Source organism: Emys orbicularis, chromosome 3 (genome assembly GCF_028017835.1).
Source record: "Emys orbicularis isolate rEmyOrb1 chromosome 3, rEmyOrb1.hap1, whole genome shotgun sequence".
Classification (NCBI taxonomy): Eukaryota; Metazoa; Chordata; order Testudines; family Emydidae; genus Emys; species Emys orbicularis.
In genome coordinates, this window is record NC_088685.1 from 172746589 (window position 1) to 172772701 (window position 26113).

Sequence of the window (26113 nt, forward strand, 5' to 3'; positions counted from 1 at the left end):
GTATTAGCAGGAGTGTTGTAAGCAAGACACGAGAAGTAATTCTTCCGCTCTACTCTGCACTGATTAGGCCTCAACTGGAGTACTGTGTCCAGTTCTGGGTGCAACATTTCAGGAAAGATGTGGACAAACTGGAGAAAGTCCAAAGAAGAGCAACAAAAATGAGTAAAGGTCTAGAAAACATGACCTATGAGGGAAGACTGAAAAAATTGGGTTTGTTTACAGGGCTTTGGAGCTGTGCTCCGGCTCCACTCCAGCTCCAGGCAAAAACCTGCAGCTCCACTGCTCCGGAGCTGCTCCGCGCTCCAGCTCTGGGCTCTGCTCCAAAGCCCTGTTTGTTTATTCTGGAAAAGAGAAGACTGAGAGGGGACACGATTACAGTTTTCAAGTACATAAAAGGTTGTTACAAAATGGAGGGAGACATTTTTTTCATAACCTCTGAGAATAGGACAAGAATCAGTGGGCTTAAATTGCAGCAAGGGAGATTTATGTTGGCCATTAGGAAAAACTTCCTAACTGTCGGTGGTTAAGCACTGGAATAAATTGCCTAGGGAGGTTGTGGAATCTCCATCATTGGAGATTTTTAAGAGCAGGTTAGACAAACACCTGTCAGGAATGGTCTAGATAATACTTAGTCCTGCTGTAATTGCAGGGGACTGGACTACATGACCTCGTGGGTCCCTTTCAGTCCTATGATTCTATGAAGAACTGCACCTGATCTGGCAGTGGGAGTGGACGGAATCCTCCACCTCACAGTAATCAGTGAGCATCCAGCAGGGCTGGATCCTTAGAAAGAGACCTGTTGTAAAATACTGTAAGCTTGCTCCTTTAAGATGAGGTAAATCAATGAAATGAGGTCTAGACCAGTTATTAAATAGTAGAATTAATGTGTAATTCTGCATTTTACACTATGGAGTGAATGTTTGAGCAATGCAGAGTGACTGACTCTTATGACTCTAGTTACTGAACTATACACCAGGGATGAAGGAAAAGCTGCAAAAACTTTACTACATTTAAGCAATAAGGGAGAGGCTCAAGCTGCAAAATTCAGATTCATTTCTTAACTCCCAAACACCTCTGGATCTGGGTAGTAAACATGGTGCACAAAGATATCTGGGGCACAAAACAAAAACACTAACACAATCCCACAGATTGTATTTGATGGAGAAAGCTAGAGAGTTTAAAAAAAAAAAAAAGAGTTAAAAGACACTAATGCCTTTCCCTGAATCCTTCTGCCAATTTTTCTGTTTTACAATCACGCATTCCTATTTTTAAAAAATGTTTTTCTCTCTCCTCTTGCTTTTGTGGAAAAACTCACATAAACCACAGGGGAAATTGACTATGTAGACGAAACCGCAAAACTGATTATACGCAGAGTATTGTCAAATTCAAAAAGCAAACTGCAAACAAAGAATGTTTGTTTTCTTTAATATTTGTTGTTGTTAGAGGTGTGACTTGTAACAATATAGGCTAAAAAAACGAACTGTTCAGACAGAAGTTTGATTTGGTGATGTCCCTCTATTTCAGTCAAACTTGGTGGATATAGCAGACTTCAGAACAAAAGCGTTAGTATTTGGCACAAATCAGCAAAACCTAGCATTAGTATCTGGAGATTTAATTTAGGTCAGGTAATTGAAAATGGCCCATGCATTATTCTGTAAAAGAAAAATGATGCCCTTAAATGACTCAGTCATCATTTAAATGGTGATCTGTTCATTAGCACTGGGAAATGAAATGGAAATCCACTTTAATTTTCAAGACAATTTCATTTTGATTGTCCATAAAATTCTACAAAACAGTACAATAGTGCCCCTTCTTTCTAAATTGCAGGGGACTTAATCAGATCTTCTACCACTTTAATAATTCTCCCCATGATTAAATCTGCTAGTGAATACATTGAGCTAAATTCATCCCTGTTGTCAGTAAAACTATTCCAGCAGTGAACCTGCCCTATTGTCCTTGGAATGCCAACGTTCTCAGATATTGTTTCAGAAAGCTTTTGATGCCAAATATTTGTTCAGGTCTTATGGCATTGAATAAAGGGGCAATCTGATTAGCTAATAAAGCCAACTAACTTTTCATCTGAGCTGGAATTTGGCCTCGCCAGAAAGATTAACAGCTCTGCCCTTATGAAAAGTATCAAGGAGTTTCTAATGACCATGAGTGATTAGGACCTCTCTCTTGCATTTTATCCAAAAGACCCACACCTGTCTATTGGGAAGTCTCCTTCTCCTGCTGTGCCCTACCTTGCTCCTTCCCATTGATAGGGAAAGCCTAGAGATGCAGCACCTGCAGGGACAGAGCAAAGACTTCCTGATGTACAAGCAGTAAGAGGAGAAGGATCTACAGCATGGAAGAGTGTGGCCATCTTTTGGTGCCTGGAGGATTCAGAATGGAGAAGTGGGAGCTTGGGAAGTGAGGGAGGGTGCTCATTCAGGAGACAGAAAGGGAAGGGAGAGAGGGTAAGTGGCATGACTGATGGCAAGGAAGAGAGAGATGGTAGCTGAGTTTTCTCTTGTTTTAAAGGTTATGACACTTATATGTGCTTCAGTACAAGATGCACTTTTCATTGGTCTCACTCTCATACTGTATGAGTATAGTTTATTCCATGGAGGTGCAAATTGGCTGATTATCTTGTGTGCCCTAATTTACAGTCTTTAAGGTGGGAACACACAACTCTTGCAGCTGCACTCCTTGGTTGGGGAATCTATTTCCTGTCGACATTCAAATGCACTTTGTCTGTCACAGGGTTTAGAATTAATTGGAAGAGACATAGGTTTGCTTCTGCTCCTTGTAAGTGTGCCTAGAGTAATATCTTGGAGACACTCTATTGCAGAAAGCACCCCAGCGTTCTCCGAAGGATACTCTGTAAATGCTACTTGTTCTTCTTGGGATGTGTAGTTGTTGATTTTTTTTGCCTTTCTCCTACCAGGATGCACAAATGAAAATGTCCAAGGTCATAGGTCAGATCATTCCCTCTGTTTGCACCAGCGTGGGCAGGGGTGCTGGAACAATTTTTATAATGGGGGTGCTGAGGTGGAAACCATGTATTTTGTATTTGTTATTACTGCTTCAAGCCAGGGGGTGCAGGAGCACCCCTAGTTCCAGCCTCACTGGCAGAGGGGACCTGGATAGAGTGTGGGGCAGTGCTACCTCTGTGGTATCACCTCTTTTTTCTGGGCCCTGCAAAAGTCCCCCTTTCTCTCCCCACACCATGCATATGTTGCAGGGATTAGGCTGTCTGAGGATGATCTTTTAGGTAGTCTAATTACAGAAAGACTTCACATATCCACACTTTACCAGTACACAAATGGAAATCCTTGTCTCTAGAGAGATGCATAGAAGTCTGTTTTACATAATATGCTACAGAGCATTGACTAATGTGACGTGTTTTCATACTTAATTGTACTGCACACAAGCCTTTGGTGAGTACAGTTTCAGCTTGCTAACGGTACCTCTTGCGTCAGGGAGGTAGTGTATCTCCCTACTTTTTTGCTTCACTGCATCATGACTGAAATAAAGCCAGATCTTGCAGTGAGTTCTGTGTTGGGCACACATGGAGCTCATTGCAAGACTGATGCCTTTAGGCCCTGATCCTCCGTATTCACCACGGGGGGGGGGGGGGGGGTCGGTCGATTTAAGATACGCAAATTCAGCTACGCGAATAGCGTAGCTGAATTCGACATCGCAGCCGACTTACCCCGCTGTAAGGACGGTGGCAAAATCGACCTCCGCAGCTTCCCATCGACGGCGCTTACTCCCACCTCCGCTGGTGGAGTAAGAGCGTCGATTCGGGGATCGATTGTCGCGTCCCAACGAGACGCGATAATTCGATCCCCGAGAGGTCGATTTCTACCCGCCGATTCAGGCGGGTAGTGTAGACCTAGCCTAAGACTTGTGCAGGTGCTTAATTGTATGCACTGTGAGCAGTCCTGTGGAAGTCCTTTGGGTTATTCCAAGTGCATACAGTTAAGCACATGCACATGTTTTTGCAGGATTGAGGCCTTAGGGATGCTGAGACATGAACCCTGTTGTCTTTACTTGTTCTGTGAGGCACCTAGTCTACTTTTGGATGCTGTAAAATAATGTTGTCCTTTTGGCCTGAGTGGTTAGCCAGTGTTCTGGGCCTTGTAGGGTTGAAAAATCAGTGATATGAGTCAGGTGTGTTCTTGGTGTAATCTTGTGTATTTACAAAAAATAGACACACAATCCTATTTCACTGAACACAGAAGAAACTAACAGCAGGCAGTTTCCATGCTCAGAAATCCCCAAATCTGTCATGCCAATGAGTTCTGTGCCCCAAATCCTCTGTTTCCTTTTCAGGATCATGCTCACAACTGCTTCCTAGGGCTCTCTGCCTCCAACACACACAAAGAGTCTACAACCCATCTCCTAGCCCCCATGGGTATGTCTACCCTGCATACCCATGTTAGCTTTAATTTATCCAGCATGGGTAACAATAGCAGTGTAGAGGTGGTGGCATGGGCTAGCAACCAGAGCACCTACCCGAGGTCCTTAGCGATATGTCCGTACTACAGCTGGGACTGTGCTTCCCAGCCTGGGCAGACAGACAAGTGTTTGCTTCGCTCAAGCTAATGCCCGAAATGGTAGTGTGGATGCTGTGGCACAGGTCGTGGCTGGGAGCCTGCGCTGCGCTACCCTGAGGGTGGAGGTGGGACACCGGCACCGCAGCATGTCAGGTATGGGACAATGCTGGATGGCCATCCTGGGGTGTGGGCTGGGGGAAGGCTCAATCCCTCCCCACCCCCTGATTGTCTGCATGACGTCGGGTGGGCAGAGGTGCTGGGGCTGTCCAGAGCCGCTGTCTCGTGGCTGAGCTCCCTGGAGGGGAACGTGTGGGAGTGACCGTCCCAGCCCTGTAAGAAGGAGCCCTGGCTGAGTGTGATGTGTCGCATGGCGTCTGTGCCCAGTAGTACCATTGGTGGAGCTCCCGCGGGGTGTGTGGAGCACAGGGCTGGAGATGGGGCAGGGAATGCAGGACACCCAGAGTCCAGCAGGGGTCAGGAGCCGAGGCCTGGGGTGGGGCAGCAGTGTGAGGTGCAGGCTTCGGGCCTGACCCAAACCTGACAGGACCCACCAGATTACAAGTGTTAGGGTTGGGTCAGGTATGAAAACAAATGGACAGGCTCGGGTCAGGTTCAGATTGGCTGTGATCTAGTTGGGTTCAGATCAGGTATCAAAATTCGGCCCAAATATACTTCTACCATGTGGTTTTTTGCCTTGGGTGGTCCCCACAGACCCTAGCTGTTTTTACTACATAAAGGGGAATGATTGCTTCTTCCTTTGAACTTGAGAGAGAGAGAGCGTGCTTGGTCTATGATCGTCTTTGGATCTAAGACCCACCTGCTGGCAACCATTAGCACCTTTCAGCATAAAAATGATTAATGCTAAACTATAGCTGTCAAAACATATAATAAACATGGTATATTTTGTGAGGCTATTTTAATTGCCTGTACCTTGCTAATGCAAAACCTCCAGTCCTTTGCCCTGTTTCTTCTAGTGATTATTGTAAATTAGTGAGGTTCTGCAGTACCCGGTTAGAACTGGCCCATGGCACTGAAGTGAAGGGCTGCCTCCCCTCTTGTACAAAATGCCCTGGGATCCTTAATGATCTATCTATGATAGATAAGTAAAGATCTTGGTTTTAGCTCCCATCCAAAATGCAGGCGCTTCAAGAACACAATGCACTGCAAGGCCTTGGGCATTGGCTCAGTACTGGCTCAGAGGAAAGAGTGCCACTTACTGAATCACCAGTGCCATGTCTGGAGAAAGGTGGCAGACTAGTATTAGATCTGTGTCTCTTGACTTTGATTCACATTGGTTTTAATCGGGACTTTTGTTCATTTTGAGTTTGCGTGGGTTCCTACACTCTGATTTGTCTCTCTTTTTCTTGCTCATTTGAACCCAGTGAGTGGAAGCAAGACCAAACTAGAGATTTTAGTTGAGCTCTGTGCACTGCACAAGTGTTGTAGCAGTTGGTCTTCTGAGCCAGTCAAAGTTGTTAAAAACAAAATCACAAGTTTTTTGAAGCCAAGTTTCTTGCTTAGGTAGAGACATCAAAATTCAATATTGTTGAAAGGCTTCAGGTTCCAAAATGTTTTTCCCAAAACTCATCTGACTTTTTTCCATATTAAACCTGAAACTAGCAGAATTTTAAATGGTTTCAGGTTTTTTTTGGTGAAAGATAGTTATTTGGCAAAGTGCCATCTTGTCTGCAGTACCAGCCACCCCGATTCTGTGTCTTCAGAAATGTGTGTGAGGAAAGAGTTATTGGTATCTGTGCCTGGGAGGGTCTCAGTCCTGTGCTTCTACCCAACTGCACTCCTGGTAGCCCGTTTTAAGGTGCACAGGTGTTTCAACCTCTCTATCCCCTGCTTCTTTTTTAAGTAGCTTCTCAGAGCAGCTGTTCCCTTGTTTGAATTCTTGTTCATGCTACCCACGCTTTCAATAGATTGCATTGCTGCTTTCTTTGAAGTCAGGAAAAGGGAGAAAAAAACAACTACTGTTGCTCTGGGGTTTTTTCCAGACTTTATCAGCTATATTTTTACCAGGTGCATAAACTTTACTGACAATCCTCCTGCAAAGCAGCTGTTTTCATTGGTGAGGGAGTGCAGTGTGCTTCTGCTGTTCCATTAGTTATCAGCAGAGGGCACTTCACCCGTAGAACACACAACTATGAGTGAACTCATAGGGGCCTTAACTCAGACTGCAGCATACTTTGCTCCAGTCTCTTGCCCTCCCTCTATGGAGGAACACAGCTTCTCTTCCCCCATAAAAGAGGCTTCTCATAATCATAAGGGCCTACCTTGGATTTCCACTTCTGCTGCTGCTGACCCTGTGCTTCAAACTCTCTCAATTAATGGCAATGGGACAGTTCCTCCCTACCCTCCCCGCCCCAGCTAATGCTGCAACTTATCTCTCCATGGTGGGTTTCCAGCCTGAGGTTGAGATTGTGAACTGGCAGTGGAGTGAGGTGGGACAGCCCACAAGTGTATGCGGGGGGGAGCCTGGAGAGACAGGAAAGATGGGACGCCTCCCAGTGATTGGAATTCCCTCTTCTACACAGTTCCCAGTAGTGGTTTCCCTTAACCTTGGAAACAGGCATTTTTCCAAGATGTGAATGCAGGAATTCATGTACGGTAGACTGATTACATCATAGCTAATATCATTCCTTTTCTCACCAAGTGAAAATATTAGGGTAATTATGGAAAAAATGTGTTGGTTGAGTAAGTTTAATCAACCATTTAACCAACCATGCCATGTTTCTCCGTAAATTGTTTTAATTTTGGTTTGCTTAGCTAAAGAACAGACCTGAGAATTATGTATTTATAGGTTTTATTAATCAGAATTTAAAGATATATTTTCAGAAAAAAATATTTTAGTGTGAAATCTTACCACAAAGTATTAAATGAAATCTTAGTAAATCAATTTTATCACAAAGCCATAAACCTAACCATTCTGGGGAGCTGATAATCGGGACCCATTTAGAACTATGGATTTTTAAGAAAGGTCCTTATTAATTTTTCAGTCAAGCTTATATTGCTCAAAAGTTATTGAGCTGTCAGTGACAGTTCAACCAAAAGTGATTCTAAAATTAGAAATTTAAACAATTACTTACTGAAATGTCAACTCTCAGTTTGAAATTCCTCCCCAGATCATAATTTGTAGCCAACCCTTTCCCTTTCACACATGCACACAAATATCACACGCTAACCACAAGTATGCATTTAATGATTCCAAACTACTTCTGGTTTATTTGGGAACTCCCAGTAGGAATAACCATAGGTAATCTGTAATCATCATCTTGATTAACTACAAGCTCATATGTTATCCTAATCATATGTTAAAAACAATCAGCCTGTTCACTTACAATTCATACATTCATTAATTTCAGTTTCTTTCTCTTTAGCTGATAAGATGTTAATTTTGTGTGACATCACAAATGCGTTATCTGAATAATCGTTAGACTGTAATTGCTTTAGGCATGCTTGCTTTTTTTTTCCAGCTAATTTTTCATTGCATTCAGTGTCCTGTTAGAAGTCATGTTTTGCTGAATTAGTGTAATGAATCTTCCAGTCTCAGCGTGCACTCAACCATTTATTGAATTAAAATTATTTATAGTAATCTAGGATAAAACTTGTTCATGAAACATACATTACAAGCCAGTAAACAACTTAAATGTATAAACTCTTTGAAAAGTATCCAGCATAGAACAACCTAGTCAATAAATATGAGTCTTTGTTACTTATCAAGTGGAACTGTTGTGTAGATAGATCCTCCAGCTCACTTCGAAAACTGCTGGTTTCTTGAGACAGGTAGAAAGTTCAGTTCAATGTAGAATTGCAAGGTTGTTGGGAGGGTTTTCACTACTGGACATTGGGATAATTTGTTGCTGTATAGTTTGTATGAATATAATCTGTATATGCGCAAGAGCTTGGGATGAGTGCATGATCATAATCAGTCTGATGATTCATCTTGGGAAACATGCACAGCATTCAGATCTATAATTGTGAAGACTGAGAGGCTCGCAATTACTTCAAACAGAAACTTCTGTCTTTTACAGTTTTGAAATCAAACCCTAGAGAGGGGTCTCTCACTTTGGTATCCATATACATACATTTCTCGTGGAGTTATTTATTTTTACACTTGTTAGATCATTAGAAATTGCAAATTATTAGGTGACCTCTGCAACCTGTGCCTGACCTTCATGACTCATGTGTGCGAGTAATTGGCTGTAGAAATTACTGTGCTTTTATCTTTGATGTTATTAAAATACTGGTTTAAATGAGGTGACACGGACTGAATTGTTAATAAGTTGCCACATTGTTGGGGGCAATGTGTTTTACTTTTGTCAGAGAAAATGTAACTGGCAGACAAAAAGCCGTTCTGTCCTGTCTGACAGTTGTGTGTGTGAAATGACATTTGCTGAGAGAACTCGGTTTGTTTGCTATCCAGTCTGGTTGGTGCAGATATAGAAGAATAGTATAGGTAACCCTTCTACCAGGTGGAGTCGGCAGTAGCAGTGGCCAAGTTCAATATCTAAGGGTTCCTCTTAAAAATACAAAACAGAAGTGTCTTGAGCCCTCAGTAATCTGGGGAAACCTAAAATCACCCCTGGGCGCCTCTAAGAGGCAACACTTCCCCACTCACAAGCACTGAGTCTGCGTATAATGAAAGAGAACTTTTGTTAAATGGGAATGGGAACCAAGCATTAATTTGGGAAACACCTCAACCATGTTCAAAAGCATGTGACCATAAGCAAACCTGACCCCACAGTGCTTTGGGCAGTGTCCTTTGCTTCAGTGTCCAACGAACAAATGTCCCTTTTACGCATCACTCCTCTCTCCCTCTGCTGTGCCCCACTCAGTTAGCAGTCCTTGGTTAGTGAAGACCAAGAGTTCAGAAGTGTGTTCACAGGGTTACCTCCCCCACTGGGGTGGGGTGGGTGGGAGGGGCGGGAGGTGTCGAGCAATGCCTCAGCAACTGGCTCTCTGCTGCCACCAGCCACCAATGCTTGCTGGTCCCACGAAATCACATTCTGAAGTTCTGCCACCTAACCCAGCTCTTAGTGATTTCAGCAGGTAGTGGGGAGCTTCCAGGCCAGTGCAGTCTCTGTGTTGTCTTTCACTGTCCCCACGCAAGGTCGAAGGCTAATCTTCTAGAACTGGTCAGCAGTGTTGTCAGCTCTAGGAATCCCCAACCAGAAACAAAGAGACTCAATTGAGTCTAATCAGCTCTGTCATTAAACACTGGAGAGGAACAGGTCAAATGGTGTCTAGGACTCTTTAGGCAGAGTCTACACCATTAGGTAGGAACACCTGTCCCCACTCACTCATCTTCGCTGGGATTTGACACCCCTACCCTCTGGTTAGCGAGTGAGGTTCAGTTTAGTGTGACCCCCCTCAACCAGGACATGCTAGGCACATGCTAGTTCTGCTGCCCATTACTTGTACAATAAGGATAACAACATTTCATTACCCCCGCACTCAAATCCTAGAGTGATTTGCCACCCATAACCAGCCAAAATTGATCATTTTGACAAAGCTGCGCACCTGGGCTGGGTAGGTGTGTCTGTGCAAACATGGTCTTCCCCCAGCTTATCACTAGCTGTCAGGGGAAAGCTCATTCAGACCCTGCTTACATCTGGAATGTGGATGTCGCTGATGCTACGTAAGACGCTTCTCCTTCGTTCCTATGTGGAGATGGCTGCTAAGGCCGTGATCCTGTAATTGATCTGCACAGAAAACTCTTATTGTGACACAGTGGGCCAGATTCACTCCTGTGATGATGCAGGCGAGAGGATGGAGGGGAGGCAGCTTGTGCCTCCCATTCAGGGCTGTTGGGGACTAGTTCAGACCTTGGTGCAGGCTGGGGAAGCCCCTCGGGGCTGTCCTAACTGGTTTCTCTTTATAGGCCACTGCTGGGCTGTTGATCCACCCTGACCACACCCCCTCTTGCTCAGATCCATCTCCTCCTTCCTCTGCCCCACCTCCGTTCAGCCCCAAACTGGGCTATTGCGGAGGTGATGCAGAGCTGGCACCAAACAGCTGTAGAGCAACAGTACATCAGGCTCAGTGCCTCCAGAGAGCTTCCCCTGGACCACCAATACAGGGCAGCGGCTTAATGCCACCATTTAGCCTGCAATTTAGGGTTGCCAATTTTGATTGGACGTATTCCTGGAGGTTTCATCACATGACATAATCTTTAATCAAAGAGTAATTGCTGGAGGCTCTGGGACAATCCTGGACGGTTGGCAAACCCGACTGCAATTTAGTGTTTGAGCAGTAACGTTCAGTTTGAAAACAGGAGTTTGTTTTGCCATCCAGTTCTTTGAAAGCGAAGAATTTTGATTCTGAATTCCTTCTGTGGCTTTGAACATCTTATTATGGATTCATTTCATTATTCTTGTAGAAAGAAGTGAAGATATGCAACTAGCTATCCTCTGCAGAAACATTACGGGTCAATATGCAATATGCTAATGTTATCTCCCCGTACAGACTGAAATAATCCTCATCCTTCCTGTGTCCATTTAATCCTAATAAAATGGTTAACTAATGATAAATTAAGATTTGGAATGTTTTTTAATAAGAAATTCATGTATGCGGCAATAATTTCCCTTGGCAAGGTAATTGTAATATCGGAGCATAGTGGCTGCAATTAGCAATTGAAATTGCTGTTAAATTGCACACATGTACTAATGAAAATGAAGTATTGGGTGTTGTTTTTCACCAGACTTCACATTGCTTGATTTTCTTGGACAATAACTCGGAGACATCGGGTTCAATTTACCCCTTGTGGCAGAGGGGTTGTGAATTCCTACTCCCTGAGCCAGCTGGAGTCACTGCTCCATAGGTGACAATAGACCGTTTGCTCGCTCCAGTAAAGGCCCGCCAATGAAAGCTGTCCAGAAGGTACTGAATCCATAGCTAACCTTGCTGACTGCCATGCCCCCTCCCTACTCAGTGGTGCCCATTTTGGGGATTGCGTTGGCTAGCTGAAGGCTACCCAGTGGAAGAGGGTTTATAGATTCCTTGGGCTGTCACAGATTCCTTCCAGGTGGACTTTCCACTGCTGGGGGCCCTGTGTTCAGGATTACGCCAGATAAGCCAGCAAAAGTCAGAGTTGAATCTAGGCCTTGATATTTAGCGTCCTAGCAGGTAGCAGAAGAGCATCTAGTAGGAAAAAGGTGATAGTGTTTAAATAGAAAATCTGCTGATTAAATTGCTTTTATATTAAATGTATTGATAAAAGCATTTCTTCCTCTTTCTCCACGAGATGTGGTACTTGCATCCCGCAGGCTTTTAGGTACAGTTTAGCTCATGCAAACCTTAATGCTACAAATACATAGGAAATCATTTGTACACCACCAGGCAAAATCCATATAAAAATTATTCTTCTTGACTGTTTGCATAATATATTGTGCAGCAGCACAAGCTGAAATCTTGATTTTGATTGGTGGAAGAAAAGCCATTTAAGAAGTACATGAAGGGGCAAATCCTGCCCACTGTTCACAGCTGTGAAGAGCCTTTAACAGCAGCAGCAGAAGGGTGGGGAAGGATTTGAAGAGCTCATGCAGGAGGTCTGCACCTCCAAGGTCTGCACAGCTCCAATCAGGGTCTTCTGTATCCCTATGCAGAGGGAGCGGAGGGGTAGAGGCATACCTGGAGGAGGAGGAATGGAGCCTTTGAATCTTCCTTCTCTTTTAGAAGAGGCATTAGCATCTACTTCAACTCCCATGCAGCCACTTTGTGCTAAGCCCATTTGCCTGGATGTAGTGCAAAGGCTGGGTCTGTGAAAGCTGAGATGGACCAGAACATTGTATCTGGACATGAGCTGATAGCCAAATTTGAGGGTTGAATCTCTCTCTTTAATGGGCTTATTGGGGAAGTGTGAATCTGCACTTTAAACACTCACATTTCAGGGGTTTTGAATCCATGATTTTGGCTGGGCTCCTTTTTATATAGATATAAAGTTTGGATTCAGATCTGGAGTTAGATCTGTTTTTGATTTGGGCCTATCACTGCAAGGACTTGTTTTTTTTTTCTAGGTCCATTCTGTACCTAAGTCAGCTTGGGTAGGGCTTTGCTTTGCCACACTAAAGGTAAATAGGACCCAGAGCCACCTTTTCTCTTCCTTTCAGCATTAAGTGCATGCTAGGTCAGACATAATCATACCTCTGGTGTCATAGCCATTTGCTTAATGCTATTTTTAATTTAGTCATATCTTTAAAATTTATAAAGATTGCCCTTGAAAGCATAACTCTACCTTAAAAAACAACAACCCAGTAGTCCTATTTGCCATATTTTGTGGGATACCTTCTGCTGTTTGCATTGGCGTTCAAATATTTATGTATTTCTACCACCAGCAGAGAAATCAAGTGATAGGTGTTGGCTCTCAACAACAACTGGTTATAGTGCATGAAACAATGCAATTGGATATTGATTAGCTATCCTATTTAAAATGATATATTTTGTTTGCTTCCCCTAGTTGTGTTGTGCCTTATGATTTTACAACATAATGTAGTGTAATACAATATAAAGTAATTATCGTAGGTGTAAAACCCAACATGTAGCATATCCGGGGGGGAAATTGGATTTGTTACCTACTATTAATTTCATTGATGGCAAAACCTCATTCTGATGGGGGCAAAGATTGACCAGAAAGTTGTTAACTTTCCTCCTTTAGGAAATGTGAAAAGAATGAGGGGAAAATACTACTAACAAGAGGCCAAATGCCCTAAGTCCTCCTTCAGTGTTCATTCAATGCAAATTCAGGCAGAACTCCCAATGGTTCATAGGTTATAAGGCTGAAGGGATTGCTGTAATCCTTTAGTCTTACCTCCTGAATATCACAGGCCATAGACTTCCCTGAATTTCTGTTTGAACTAGAGCAGATCTTTCAGAAAAACATCTGATCTTGATTTTAAAATTGCCAGTGATGAAGAATCCACCAGAGTCCTTGGTAAGTTGTTCCAATAGCTTGTAACTAGAGCGGGACAAAAAAATTGATTTTTCAGTTTGGACCAAAAATTGTTTTGTTTCTGGTTGACCCAAAAAACAATTTTTTTTCTTGCTGAAATGAACTACCCTGCCACCCCCCGCAAGTCCAAAATTTTATTCAATCTGATCCGAAACATGTTTTTATATTTGGGGTAATTTTTACCCTTTGTGTTAAATCTATCTAAATTTCTAAATTAAATGTTTTGAAACAAAGTTGAAACATTTCTCTTAGAAAATGTTGCAACAAACCATTTTGACTTTTTTGAAAAGAAAAACTCCCTCATTTTTTCTGCCAAAATTATTTGCCGAATTCAACCTGAATTTTGTGACCAGAAACTGCATTTTTCAGCAAATAAATTGCTCATTGAATTTTTTTTGCACCGCTCTATTAATTATCCGCACTGTTAAGCATTTTGTCTTTATTTGTCTAAATTTGTCTAGCTTCAACTTCCAGCCATTGGATTGTGCTATACCTTTGTCTGCTAGACTGAAGAACCTATTATCAAAGTTTTGTAGGTACTTAGTGTGATCAAGTCACCCCTTGACTTTAATGGAAGGGTTTGTCAGCATAAGGACTAAATAAAAACTGATGAGGAAGTGGTCCAAGGGGTTGGTCCAAGGTCCAACCGGTTGGTCCAAGGTCCAACCAGCTCTTGGTTATTTGATTTTAAAAGCTGGCCTTCCTGTTTTTCTTTTCTTTATGGTATTCTGCTACACTTGCTCTATGTGATTAAGTTAGCAAATATATGTATTTTAATAGGGTTATGTAATATTATGTTGGGCCAAATCCTGAAGACCTTTCTCAGCTTTTAAGCAGTGCTTATACTAAGGCACTATGGGTCCCAGGAGAGGTGTGATTGAGTTGAAACTGAGTAAGGTCCTCAGGATTTGGCCCATTAATACATAAATAATTTATTGAACTCCGATACTTATCAAAAGTGCCCCTGGACACTGTATACAGTGATGACTGAAGTAGGGAGAGTGGTCCAGTTACATTCCCCTAGCGCCAGCCCCCTATCCATCTGTGCAGAAGGGTAGGTGGAAAATGGGCAAGCTAATGGGCAAGCTGGTTCAAGCAGAAAGGATTTATGAGTTCTGAAAATGGTTATGCATCCTCAAGGAGGCAGTTCGACGCATGGGCATGTCCTCCTGAGAAGTCCCTGCATTGGACTAAATCCAGATTGAACCTATTCATCTGGTCTCAATGGCCTAAGGAGATCATAGAATGTCAGGGTTGGAAGGGACCTCAGGAGGTCATCTAGTCCAACCCCCTGCTCAAAGCAGGACCAATCCCCAGACAGATTTTTGCCCCAGATCCCTAAATGGCCCTCTCAAGGATTGAACTCTAACCCTGGGTTTAGCAGGCCAATGCTTAAACCACTGAGCTATCCCTCCCCCTCCTGAAGTCTTCTCTCTTGTGCTTTGATGCATTGTTGTTGTCACGCTGAGGTGGCTAATGATGGCTCGACTGACTACTGTAGTAATGCATTTAAAGCTGGGAAATCTGTCACTGATGGCATTTTAACACAGGAGCAATAGACCATAGATGAAATTTTAAACTATTTACTGTCAAACTATTTGTCTTAACATTCTTTTATCTTACATTTTGTTTTTATATGGTTTTTGATGCTACTAAATTGTTTGATGGACAAAGACAAATGTATAGAATATGTTTTGGTAATTCCCTTTCACTTCCCAATACTCACCATCATAAATTATACAGCCATCCTGAATTTGTAGTGCTACAAGTGACCCAGAAATGTTTGTATTTGTGTGTTATAAGATTTTACCAGCCTAACTTGGGTGAAGTGATCACATACACTTCTGTGGACCTGACATTACTGTTGCCCTTGGATATATGGACACACAGACATTGTGAGAGGGCAGACAAACCAACACAACATATTATTACGTAGTTCTCCAGTCTGCTGCTCTTTTAGACTTTAGGAAAATACCTACCTTACTTTTTTTCTTTTGTTTACAGCACTTCTGTATGCAACCATTTTTGGTAACGTGACAACCATCTTTCAGCAAATGTATGCCAACACAAACCGGTACCATGAAATGCTGAACAGCGTCCGGGACTTCCTTAAACTCTACCAAGTGCCCAAAGGTCTGAGTGAACGTGTGATGGACTATATCGTTTCCACTTGGTCAATGTCCAGGGGGATAGATACTGAAAAGGTGAGAGAATGCAACCTGAAGGAAACATATCACTTACTGAAAGCTCTTCCAAGCTTGCAAACCATTTAATCCCCAATGTTGATATTTTTAGCTGTTGAATTATTGAGATGCCAAGATTACATCGAACAAACAAAATTTGCATTGATGGTAATAGGTTTTATATTCTCGTAGGGCTAGAGCAGTGGTTCTCAAACGTTTGTACTGGTGACCCCTTTCACATAGCAAGCCTCTTAGTGCGATCCCCCTTATAAATTAAAAACACTTTTTTATATATTTAACACCATTATAAATGCTGGAGGCAAAGCGGGGTCTGGGGTGGGGGCTGACAGCTCGTGACCCCCCCCCCATGTAATAACCTTGTGACCCCCTGAGGGGGTCCCGACCCCCAGTTTGAGAACCCCTGGGCTAGACTGTGCGCTGATCAAGTCTGAGTATCCAGGGGGACAGGGCACAGGCAGCCTTGCCTTCCTTTCCACCCTCCGTGCCAGGGGCCAGGCACAATTGCAGTTTCTGTAATCAGAGGGTGTAGGGGTTGGTCATATCCTGGGCCCTAAGGGATGCATGCCACCCAAAAGGAGGTTGGGAGGAAACAAGATCATGCTGCTCGGATGAGCTGCCTGACCTCAGAGAGAGGCACATGTTGCAACTGTGGTTCTGTGCAGAGTCTGCTCCTGTCACATATTAATAGGGGTATAGATTACCATGTAGACGTTCAGGGTATAGGTTATTAATATAGGTTAGCTATTCTTGTAATAAGATAGTTTGGGTTCTTCCTTTTAGTAGGGGAATATTCTCATTTTAATTCATTGGATTTACAGGCACAACTCCCTTTGTGTGTATTGAGATAACATACACCTTCACCAAAACAAAAACATTTCTCTTTCGTCCCTTCATATTAGGTGCCTACTTTTCTAGAGATGGATATTGTTTTCCTTTTGTTAGCAGAGAAATGAGCCTGGTGTGTGTTCCAGGGCTATTAATTCAGGAAATTACAACAACGTTCCAATCACCAGCCTTCTGGTTGGTTGTTTAATTTATTGTTCAAAATGGTGGATGATGCGACTTAAAAACAAACAAACTCATTGCTCTCTAGCACTTAAAACGTTGTTAGAGATGGGCTGAGCAGATGCAGCCTGGAGATGGTTGCCTGGAGTCCCATAGGAAGACGGGACTGTTTGACTTCCGGATGGGGCTCTTTAGCATTGCTTTCTGCCATCTGGATCCCAGAGTGCAACTCGAGGGGGTATTGTCCAGAACAGCAGTTCTCCAGGAGGAATGATATTGCAGTGCTGAATGTTACTGATCAGCAGCGGCACTGATCATATCCTCACAAATACTGCTTTTTGTGGCCTTCAGGGAAGGATGTAAAGCCACCTGGGAATATACCTATGGAGGAATATAACCTGGGAAGGATGGTCTGGGGACACCCAGGGCACACAGTACAGTGGGATGCTCCATCAACAAAAAGTAATTCTGCATGTAAAAATATTTGCGATTCATCCCTGGCTTCCCTTGCTTAAAACGGAAATACTAGATACGTACTGCTGGGAATGCCTTTGGAGATAGCAAGACTCAAATTAAATCACATCTGACTCATTTCACCGTCTAGAATTATTTTAATATGAAAAGTCTCCAATTATCAGAATCTCAAAGAGCATATGATGTAGCTTTCAGTAACTGACACTTTGGAAGCATAAGCGCCAATATTTATGGCTATAAAACAAAAAAAAATCAGCCTCAACATTTATAACAAGGACTAACAAATATACCACTGACTAATGGTTGTACCAGTCCATAAATTCTCAAGTCTGAGCTCCATTGATTTTTGCATTCATCCACAACTTCCAGAATGCTGCATAATGAATAAAACATGGTATCACTTCCACATGCCTGCACAGCTGCCATTGTTAGTGTGTAATATAATGCAACCCGCTACAGGTAAAACAAATACTTAAAGGTGAACTTATCCTCAGAATCAATCTTTGTAATATGGTGCTTGAACTGGTGCTGATTGTGCATAAGTCTGGGGATGAATAACCAACTAAAAGCAAAGGCAAGCCTTCAGGTTTTGCAAATGTCATTCTAATCAAGTTTAACCAGGAACCAGTGGCAAACACTAACTAATCCATGATGATCCACATTTGGCTTCTTTGCGATATTCATACTGATGAAAGGCTACTACAGTCCTAGGAACTCTCATAGACATCAAGAGTTACCTATAGTGGGTTTAACATATTTGAAAATCTGAAGGCAATCCCCCAAACTTCTCTAAAATGGGAGTGAGAAATACAATAATCTCCTATTCGATAGGGGGAGCCAGAAGCATTTTGGATGAGAGTTTCATAAAATCATTGTCTCCTCCTTCCAACACCAAGGTTGGGTAGGGCCAAAGTTATGAGAGGATTCCATCCACTTCTGTTTTGAGCTGTCATTGGACCCTGTAGGAGAGTTTCCTGGATGGCTTCATATACCATGTTATACCACTATCTCAGTGGATGTCTGCTGCCTCTCTCTCCATGCATTATTTCCATACAGAACAATTTTATGCAGGCAGTATGGGGTCATTTTAGCAACATTGCCAAACCACTGTAGTTGGCACCTTTTTGATGATTGTAGTCACTCACTGTACTTTTAGTCTTCTATGGATGTCATCATTTCTTTAGCCTGTCTAACCTTGTCATACCTGGATATGGTGCAAGCAACTCATTTCAGATATTTGCAGCTCTTGCTCCAGATGCTTTATCAGTAAATTAATGGAGATATCCCATCTCCTAGAACTGGAAGGGACCTTGAAAGGTCATCGAGTCCAGCCCCCTGCCTTCACTAGCAGGACCAAGTACTGATTTTGCCCCAGATCCCCAAGTGGCCCCCTCAAGGATTGAACTCACAACCCTGGGTTTAGCAGGCCAATGCTCAAACCACTGAGCTATCCCTCCCCCCTGTACCTATGTTTCATAACCATGAAGTAATATGGGTACAATGAGCACTGTATATAAACTAGTTTTAGCTATCATGGACATGGTGAGTTAAGGTTCCAAACATTTATATTCAGGCAAGTGAACATTCTCCCGGCAGTAGCTATCCACTTGTCAATGTTGTCTTCATAGTGGTTGTCATACCTTATGATGGAATCTAAGGAGCAGAAACTCTCTACTTGTTCAATGTTGACACTGTTAATGATGAGTTTAGGCTGTTTCTTGATTTTTCATGTTTCAATTAGTTTGGTCTTTTGTTCGATTTTAATCTCCATTCTGTGGCTGTTGTGTATAGGTTAGTTGCGGCTTCTTGGTTATATTCCTCCGTAGGCCTTACCATTATGATATTGTTTGCAAAGTCAAGGTGATTCACATTTGTCCTGATATCCTGTGGCCTCCACCAATGTTATTCAGGGAACTGGACAAGAAATTTTCTAAGGATAGAGCAAAAAGTATGGGACTGAATATACATACCTGTTGGACTCCAGTTTTCGCTTCAAACCACTTGGTCAGCTCACCACCATCAGTAATGCTGGTTTATATTGTATGCCTTCATAAAGTCGTCGTTAGCAAAATCAGAGGTTTTCCTGTAATTGCCCCACTTATAACAGCACCTGAAAATATGTATGTGACAATAAGATAATTGTGAAGTGTGTGCGCACACACACACTTCCTAGGCTAATCTCTGAATGGCAAGTTTCTGCAAATATGGTACGTATGTGTGAACATAAACATTCCAAGTGTAAATTGGGTAACTGTACAGCTAACTACCTCATTTGTGTGTGTCCAAGCCAAATGATGTTCCCTCACTCCTAATGTGGGAATGTAGAGCCTGAAAAGTTGCAGAACTACCGCCTCCTATAGTAGCATGGCTCCTTGGGGGTGGGACTAGGAAACTTAAACCTTTAGCGGATCTGCAACAGATCCGCTTGCCTCCAGACTAGGGAGCCATGGTAGTTAAGGAGACTCTTACAGTGGCTGTCGATTAGTTTTCTTCTGGCACACTGCGCTCTTGGTTGTAGAATTCCATCCCTCCAGCTCTGCAGAGCAGAGGTCTCCAAACTTTTTTGATCGCACACCCCTATCAGTAAAAAAATTTTGAGCACGCACCCCCTGCCGCGCCGGCTCTACCATTTTTGCCAAAGCGCAAAAAAAAAAAAAAGCCACTCGGACTCCCGCCCGAACTGCTGAAGCAAAAAAAAAAAAAAAGTGCTCCTCCTGCCACGCACCCACAAGGATCCTCTTGTGCACCCCCTGGGGTGTGCGCACCCCACTTTGGAGACCACTGCTGTAGAGGACTCATGAGCAAAGCCTGGTACCTAGGCTTTGGCCAGTGATAGAAGATTTGACCCTGGAGGCATATTTGCATACACAAATAAGAAGCTGTGTGCAGGGCTGCATGCACATAGTTAACATGCCATATAGGTGTCTATCTTTGAAAATATGGGCCTTGGGAACTCTAGTTTTGTACCATGGTGGTCCCTTATTATAGTCTCTGGTCTCTGATAAGTCTAACTGTTTTACCCTTGCCCCTAATACCTATGAGCTTTTGCACTGAAACCACCACCCTCCTTCCATCAAGGATGGATGCATGGGAGTAACTTTGGAGCTCATGAAGGTTGTTCCTTAATTGGATGAAGTAGTTACTTTTGAGAAAAATGAGGCAAACACCATCTGCTCTATTAGACGTATTTCTCTCAAATAATGAGTGTTGATGTCCAGTCCATCAGAGATTAATCCTGCAGGAAAGCTTGTGATCCCAAATTCCTATTCATGTTGTACAATTCCAGAGTTTTCACTAGTAATTTTAAATTTGTATGTACACTGGCAAATCCACTGTCCCCACTTCACTCGTGTCTGTAGCATATCAACAATCTCCCAAGGTAGATGTGACACTGGACACAACAGGATCACTGATGCAGTGGCACAAATATACACATAAAGATAGAAGTATGTTAATAAAAAAGCCTTGATAAACAGAAACCCATTAGGATGGTGCACTAGAAGAAATGTTGTCCCTGGAAGGTTAAAGATTCCCCACTATGGAAAACTGGGCGTAAGACAACTTCTCACACACAAAGGACTCTGTTCATTCTTGCCAGCGGGTGAGGTGTTTATACTTCTGTAGTTAGCCACGATAGGTTAATACATTTTCTGATTATTTAGCTTAAAGGAATCTATGACTCCCCTTATCATGCACACTCCAAGTAGGTAATGCATATGCACAGTTTGTGCAGATTTTTCATGGAATTTTCCTATTAAGAATGAAATATCCATCAAATACAAGCCCATGGCATTAGCAGTCTTTTCTACACAAGCTTTGTGCATTGCTGTGCTGTTAATTTTACTGTTTTAAAAACCTGCAGCATTTATTCTAGTAATTCAATATCCAGCAGAGCATGTAGCTGAGATAAAACATTATTTTCCTTCTGGTATTGTAAAGTAGACTAAGTTAATGTTATGGAGCTTTTTCTTTTAACTGAGGGTGGAAATGTCTGAGAAGAATGCTGTAGTTCTTAAACTCTGCTATAGGTTAAAAAAAAATGGGATGACACAATGAAGGCAACCAGCCGATAGAATGCTCTAGGACTCTTGCACAGAAACTGATGATCTAATCTCCTTTTAGGTTTTACAGATCTGCCCTAAGGATATGCGAGCAGACATCTGTGTGCATCTGAACCGCAAAGTTTTCAAGGAGCACCCAGCATTCAGACTGGCTAGCGATGGGTGCCTTCGAGCCCTGGCCATGGAATTTCAGACTGTACACTGTGCCCCCGGGGATCTGATCTACCATGCTGGCGAGAGTGTGGACAGCCTTTGCTTTGTGGTTTCAGGGTCTTTGGAAGTAATTCAGGACGATGAAGTTGTTGCTATTTTGGGTACGTCTCATCGTTTATAGTGCATGCGCGTGTGCCCCTACCTAATATAATGCTAATCTTCTGCATTCTGTAGCACTTTCCATTAAAGAGTTTCACCATGCTTTCAAACCATTAATTAATTTAGCCTCACAATGCCCTAGTGAGGTATCTGTGTATTATCACCCCCCTTTAACAGATGAAGAAACGGAGGCAAAGAAGAGATTGTGACTTGTTCAAGGTCACATAGAAACCTGGTACAGAAGCATAAGAGCCTCCTTTCTACCTCATGTGAGTCTGTGTAAAGGTGCATGCACCTCACCTGTGACTGTTTTCCAAAGTGCTCAGCCCTGGCCTAACTGTGCTCCCATTGAAGGCAATGGGAGTTTTAACGCTGCCTTCAGTGTGAGCAGAGTTAGGTCAGTGCTGAGTGCTTTTGAAAATTGTACCTATAATTGTTTAAATTCAGTTTTAAAAAAAAAGGTTCTGTTTTCAGTGTCTCAATAATAAAATGAATATTTTAAAACTAAAAGCAATTCTTGTTGGATGACTCAGGAGAAGGTTTACAGACAATGCTGTCACACTTAACCAGGTATGTGTTATAGTAAGCAAACGCTAATGTCATTTATAATCCCTTTTCAAAACAATATTCTATCTCCCAAGGTCAAAGTAATCTAAAAATATAGAGGATTTAAACTAGGAATGGCACTCTAGGTTGGAGGCATTAAAACCATACAAAGAGCTCGCAGTGATGTGAACAACATTCTGAAGGAGAAAAGACGGATAATCCAGTAGATGTAGCTAAATCATGAGGTGGCTAGAGCTTTGAAAAGGTGATATTTATCCCTTGATTCTGTCTGACCTTTTTGTGAAAACATAGAACCTCACGGTGACTTAAACCAGTATCTGTCACCCATACCAGCCTTAAAAAAACAAACAAAAACAAAAATCTCACCAACCCAGTAACCTTAATCTTTCAGAACAAATATACCCAACTCTTCTTCGAGAAATTTCTACTGGCAAAATAAGGCTACTATACTGGTCTCAGTTCTCCACTGTGCCTGAGTAGAGCTGCATAAGTAATGTGGTTAGCTTAGAGGTCTGGAGAACTTTGCCTGTAATGTTTTACACTCATTTTTGCACATGTGTAAGTGAGTAAAGATGGTGCAAGGCAGTGAAGTAATCAGGTCTATTTTGTTCTATAGCAAAGTGTATGTGTGCGTAAAATACATGTAATAGTTTAATCCTGTAAGATACTGAGCAGTGTCCGCTACTCCTGAAGTCACAAATCCAGGCAGACACTTATTCCATTTTCACATGCTGACTTCAGTAATTAATATGGCTAATGTGAAACAATGTCTTAAGTTGAAGTATCACCTTGTATCCCATTACCCTATTTCCCCCCCTACTTTCCCCCTACTATATTCATCAGAAGAACGCAGAATATCTACTACTGTGTTTGTTTAATTGAAACTGAAAGGAGTTGAAATAGGTCATTTTTTAAAAATATAAACAAATTCCTTCATGTTAGCATCACCATCTACCCTTGTTTAATTTTCACGACTATTTTTAAAAGAAGTCAGCATAAATTCCTGAAGAAATTAATGTTAAGGAAACCTAAGGCTCCAATGCATTGACAGCTGATGTTGTCATCGTTAAAAGATTATGGATAGATAAATAAATAAGGCTACTTAGTGCCTGAATGAATAGAAATATTATTTTGTATTATCACTGCTCTCATGGGACAATAAATAGATTGAGTCCCCTGATATTCTCCCCCCCCCCCTTTTTTTTTTTTAAATAAAACTTGCAAGCAGAAGCAGCTCCCATGGCAGTTTGAGTGGACCCTGTGTTTTACTTGTGAGACTAATAGACTAATGCAAAAGTCAGGAGATTTGGGTTCTGTTTGTGGCTGTGCCAGGACTAGCTGTGGGACTTGGACAAGTTTCACAGGGGCAAATTTTCTGTGTGGTTTCCAACCTGAGGAATTCCCCTCCCCGCCCAAATTCAGGGTGTGGAGCCGTCCATGGAGGCTACTCCAGCCCAATGGTTGGAGTGGGTTCTGCAGACTGTTTAAACTCCCATTCTCTTGTGTCAGGTTGGAATAGCAAGTTCTCTGGCCCTGCCCCACTTACCCTGCACCGTAGCATCCAGTGGTATCTCCAAAAGCTGAGCTCTGCACAGCAGAGGGCATATGCACGCTCCTATGCAATCTTGGCACTTTCCCTTCCTCCAACACAACAGAACCTCACCAGTTCCATTGTCCAGGGTGCCTCCAAAGAGGCAAGGATAGGGTTTCCCTTTAACCTAACTTCACTGTAGTTTCTTATCTGTAAAATGGGGATACTTTTTTCTACTCCACGGGACTTATAAAAGTGCTTTGACACCCTTAGATGGAAGGCACTACAGAGGAGCAAAGTGTTATTTATTTAAATCTAGTCCATTTCAAAAGTATATTTTGCATATAAATTGTTCCTTGGCCTGATCCTGCATACCTCCCAGTTTGTGGGTGTTGGGCCTACATAAGGAATACAGGTTCTGGTGCTATAAGTGTATAAAAAAGCACCACCAATTTTTTTCAACTAACTTGTATAAGTGGTGTATAATTGTTCTGTTATCTGAACTTAAAGGTGGCTTGTCAGTTCTTAACCTCAGCTGAAAAGGAAGGGGTTATGGCATGGCATGCATCCAATCAACATTGAAGGAAGAATTTCTCAAAAACAGGCTCTCACCATTGATTCAAAGACCTAATTCTGCACCAGGCAGGAATACACCACCAAGGAAGAGTGTGGCCTAAATTCTGTCTGATGGCCTCTTTTCATACTAGTCCACACAAGTTATTCAAATGGACCAGATACATCTGAAGCAGGCCCAGGAAGATAGCTTTCTGTTAACATTCAGGGAACACTTTTGAATCACCCTCTTCTGGATAGAATATACTGATGAGTCTGTTCAGGCATTGTTCCATCCCAACCAATCAAATGAATTATGTGTGAGCTCTTTTTTAAAGATATCCTAAATATAAATGTACATTGTAAACAGTAAAAGGCCCCATTCCTGTGAAAACTTATCTGCTTATTTAATTTTACACATGCGGTGTAGTGCGTTGGAAGTCAACCCAGAAGATTTAAACACGTGTAAACCTTTTGCAGGATTGGGGCTTCCCACTGCTTACTACGTGTTGAGTGACTTATGAGGCCATTAAGACTGTCGCTAGAGCTGAGTGAATAACACAAAAAGTTTTCCTCAAACAATCATTCAGACTTAAATACAAATATGCTTCAGCTCTGTTTGCTCCCCTTATGCATTCGCTTCCCATGAACATTCATGCAACACATATAACCAGCAGTAGTACTCACTGAGGAAAAAAAACACCTATTCTGAATTGCATGAGAAACATGATTGTTGATGTATTGTTGAGCCAGAAAGCAGACGTGATTTGTCACCAATCATAACTAAACAACACAGCTTGAATTTTAAATATCAAGCATCAAATAGGAACCCACAGAATACATGAAATTTGTGAAAATTTGTAGGATAATTTTGACTAATGAACACATTGGGGGAAATTATAATCTCTTCAGTTATTCCAGGAACAAACAAACAAAAAAAGATTAATTAATAAAACGAGCATTGCAATTAGGAATACATGCTGCATCTTCCTGTGCAATAAATTGCATCTCTAAATTACTCTGTGTGAATGTTGTACAGTATTATCTAAAATTAAGACAAGACACCCTTAATCTTCTAAAGATTTGAACCAATTTAGAGCCAACATTTTCTAGTACTGAAATTATTTGCCCTCAAAGAACAGCATATTAAAAGTGTGCTGCAGTTCGCTGGTGTTTGGAATACTCTGTGTACTCTTCCATAATATCACTGTAAAACAAATCTACCTAGTATCCAAATAAAAAGTCTGGTTTCAGTTCAAACTCATCTTCTCAGAACAAGTGATTGACTTTGACTTCAAAATGGAGTGACGCACAGACTGGCCTAAAAGAAAATTACATACAAGGCAGAAGAGAAGAATCAGGCATTTTCTGTGGCCATCTAATTAACACGCATTCCTTGGTAATTAGAAGGGGAGGGAAAGGCAGATAAAGAGCATGGTCAAACAATTGATGTATTTTACAGGATTCATGGTTTGTTGTGATGGAAATTTTTGTTGCTATTGTCTGATTTTTGTATCTTATTTCTTTAACTCTGTAGAAACTTTACTTTAGTAGCATTCATAAAGTACAATATTTTGTGTGACACTTCACAGAAATACAGGACAAGAAGTTCCCTGGAATAGGGAACTTACCATAAACTCATGTATTGTTATTTGTTATCGATGTGGGAGCTAGGGAAAGGGGAGAGACAGCAGGGAAGGCTGTTGTTTATATAAGGATTATTTTGTATGTTTTTTTTAAATGGGCAGGTGTGAGACCAGGGGTATATAGATAAGGTAAGCGTGGAGATTAGTTGGAGGGAAGCTACCCAGGTAACTTTTGCAAATAGTGTTAGACAACTTTTTCAACCCTTAGGTCCTCTGATCTCCTTAAGGATCTTGTTTTGTGTAGGAATACAATTTGAAGCTAAA

General features: G+C 42.0%; 1 protein-coding gene across 1 annotated transcript in view; it reads left to right on the top strand.

Moving 5' to 3' along the window:
• KCNH1 (potassium voltage-gated channel subfamily H member 1) overlaps positions 1-26113 on the top strand; it is a 329239-nt gene that overhangs the window by 159629 nt on the left and 143497 nt on the right. Inside the window, exons 8-9 of the mRNA XM_065401041.1 lie at positions 15502-15701; positions 21303-21555. Coding sequence (XP_065257113.1) covers positions 15502-15701; positions 21303-21555 — 453 coding nt within the window. The remainder of the gene's footprint in view (positions 1-15501; positions 15702-21302; positions 21556-26113) is intronic.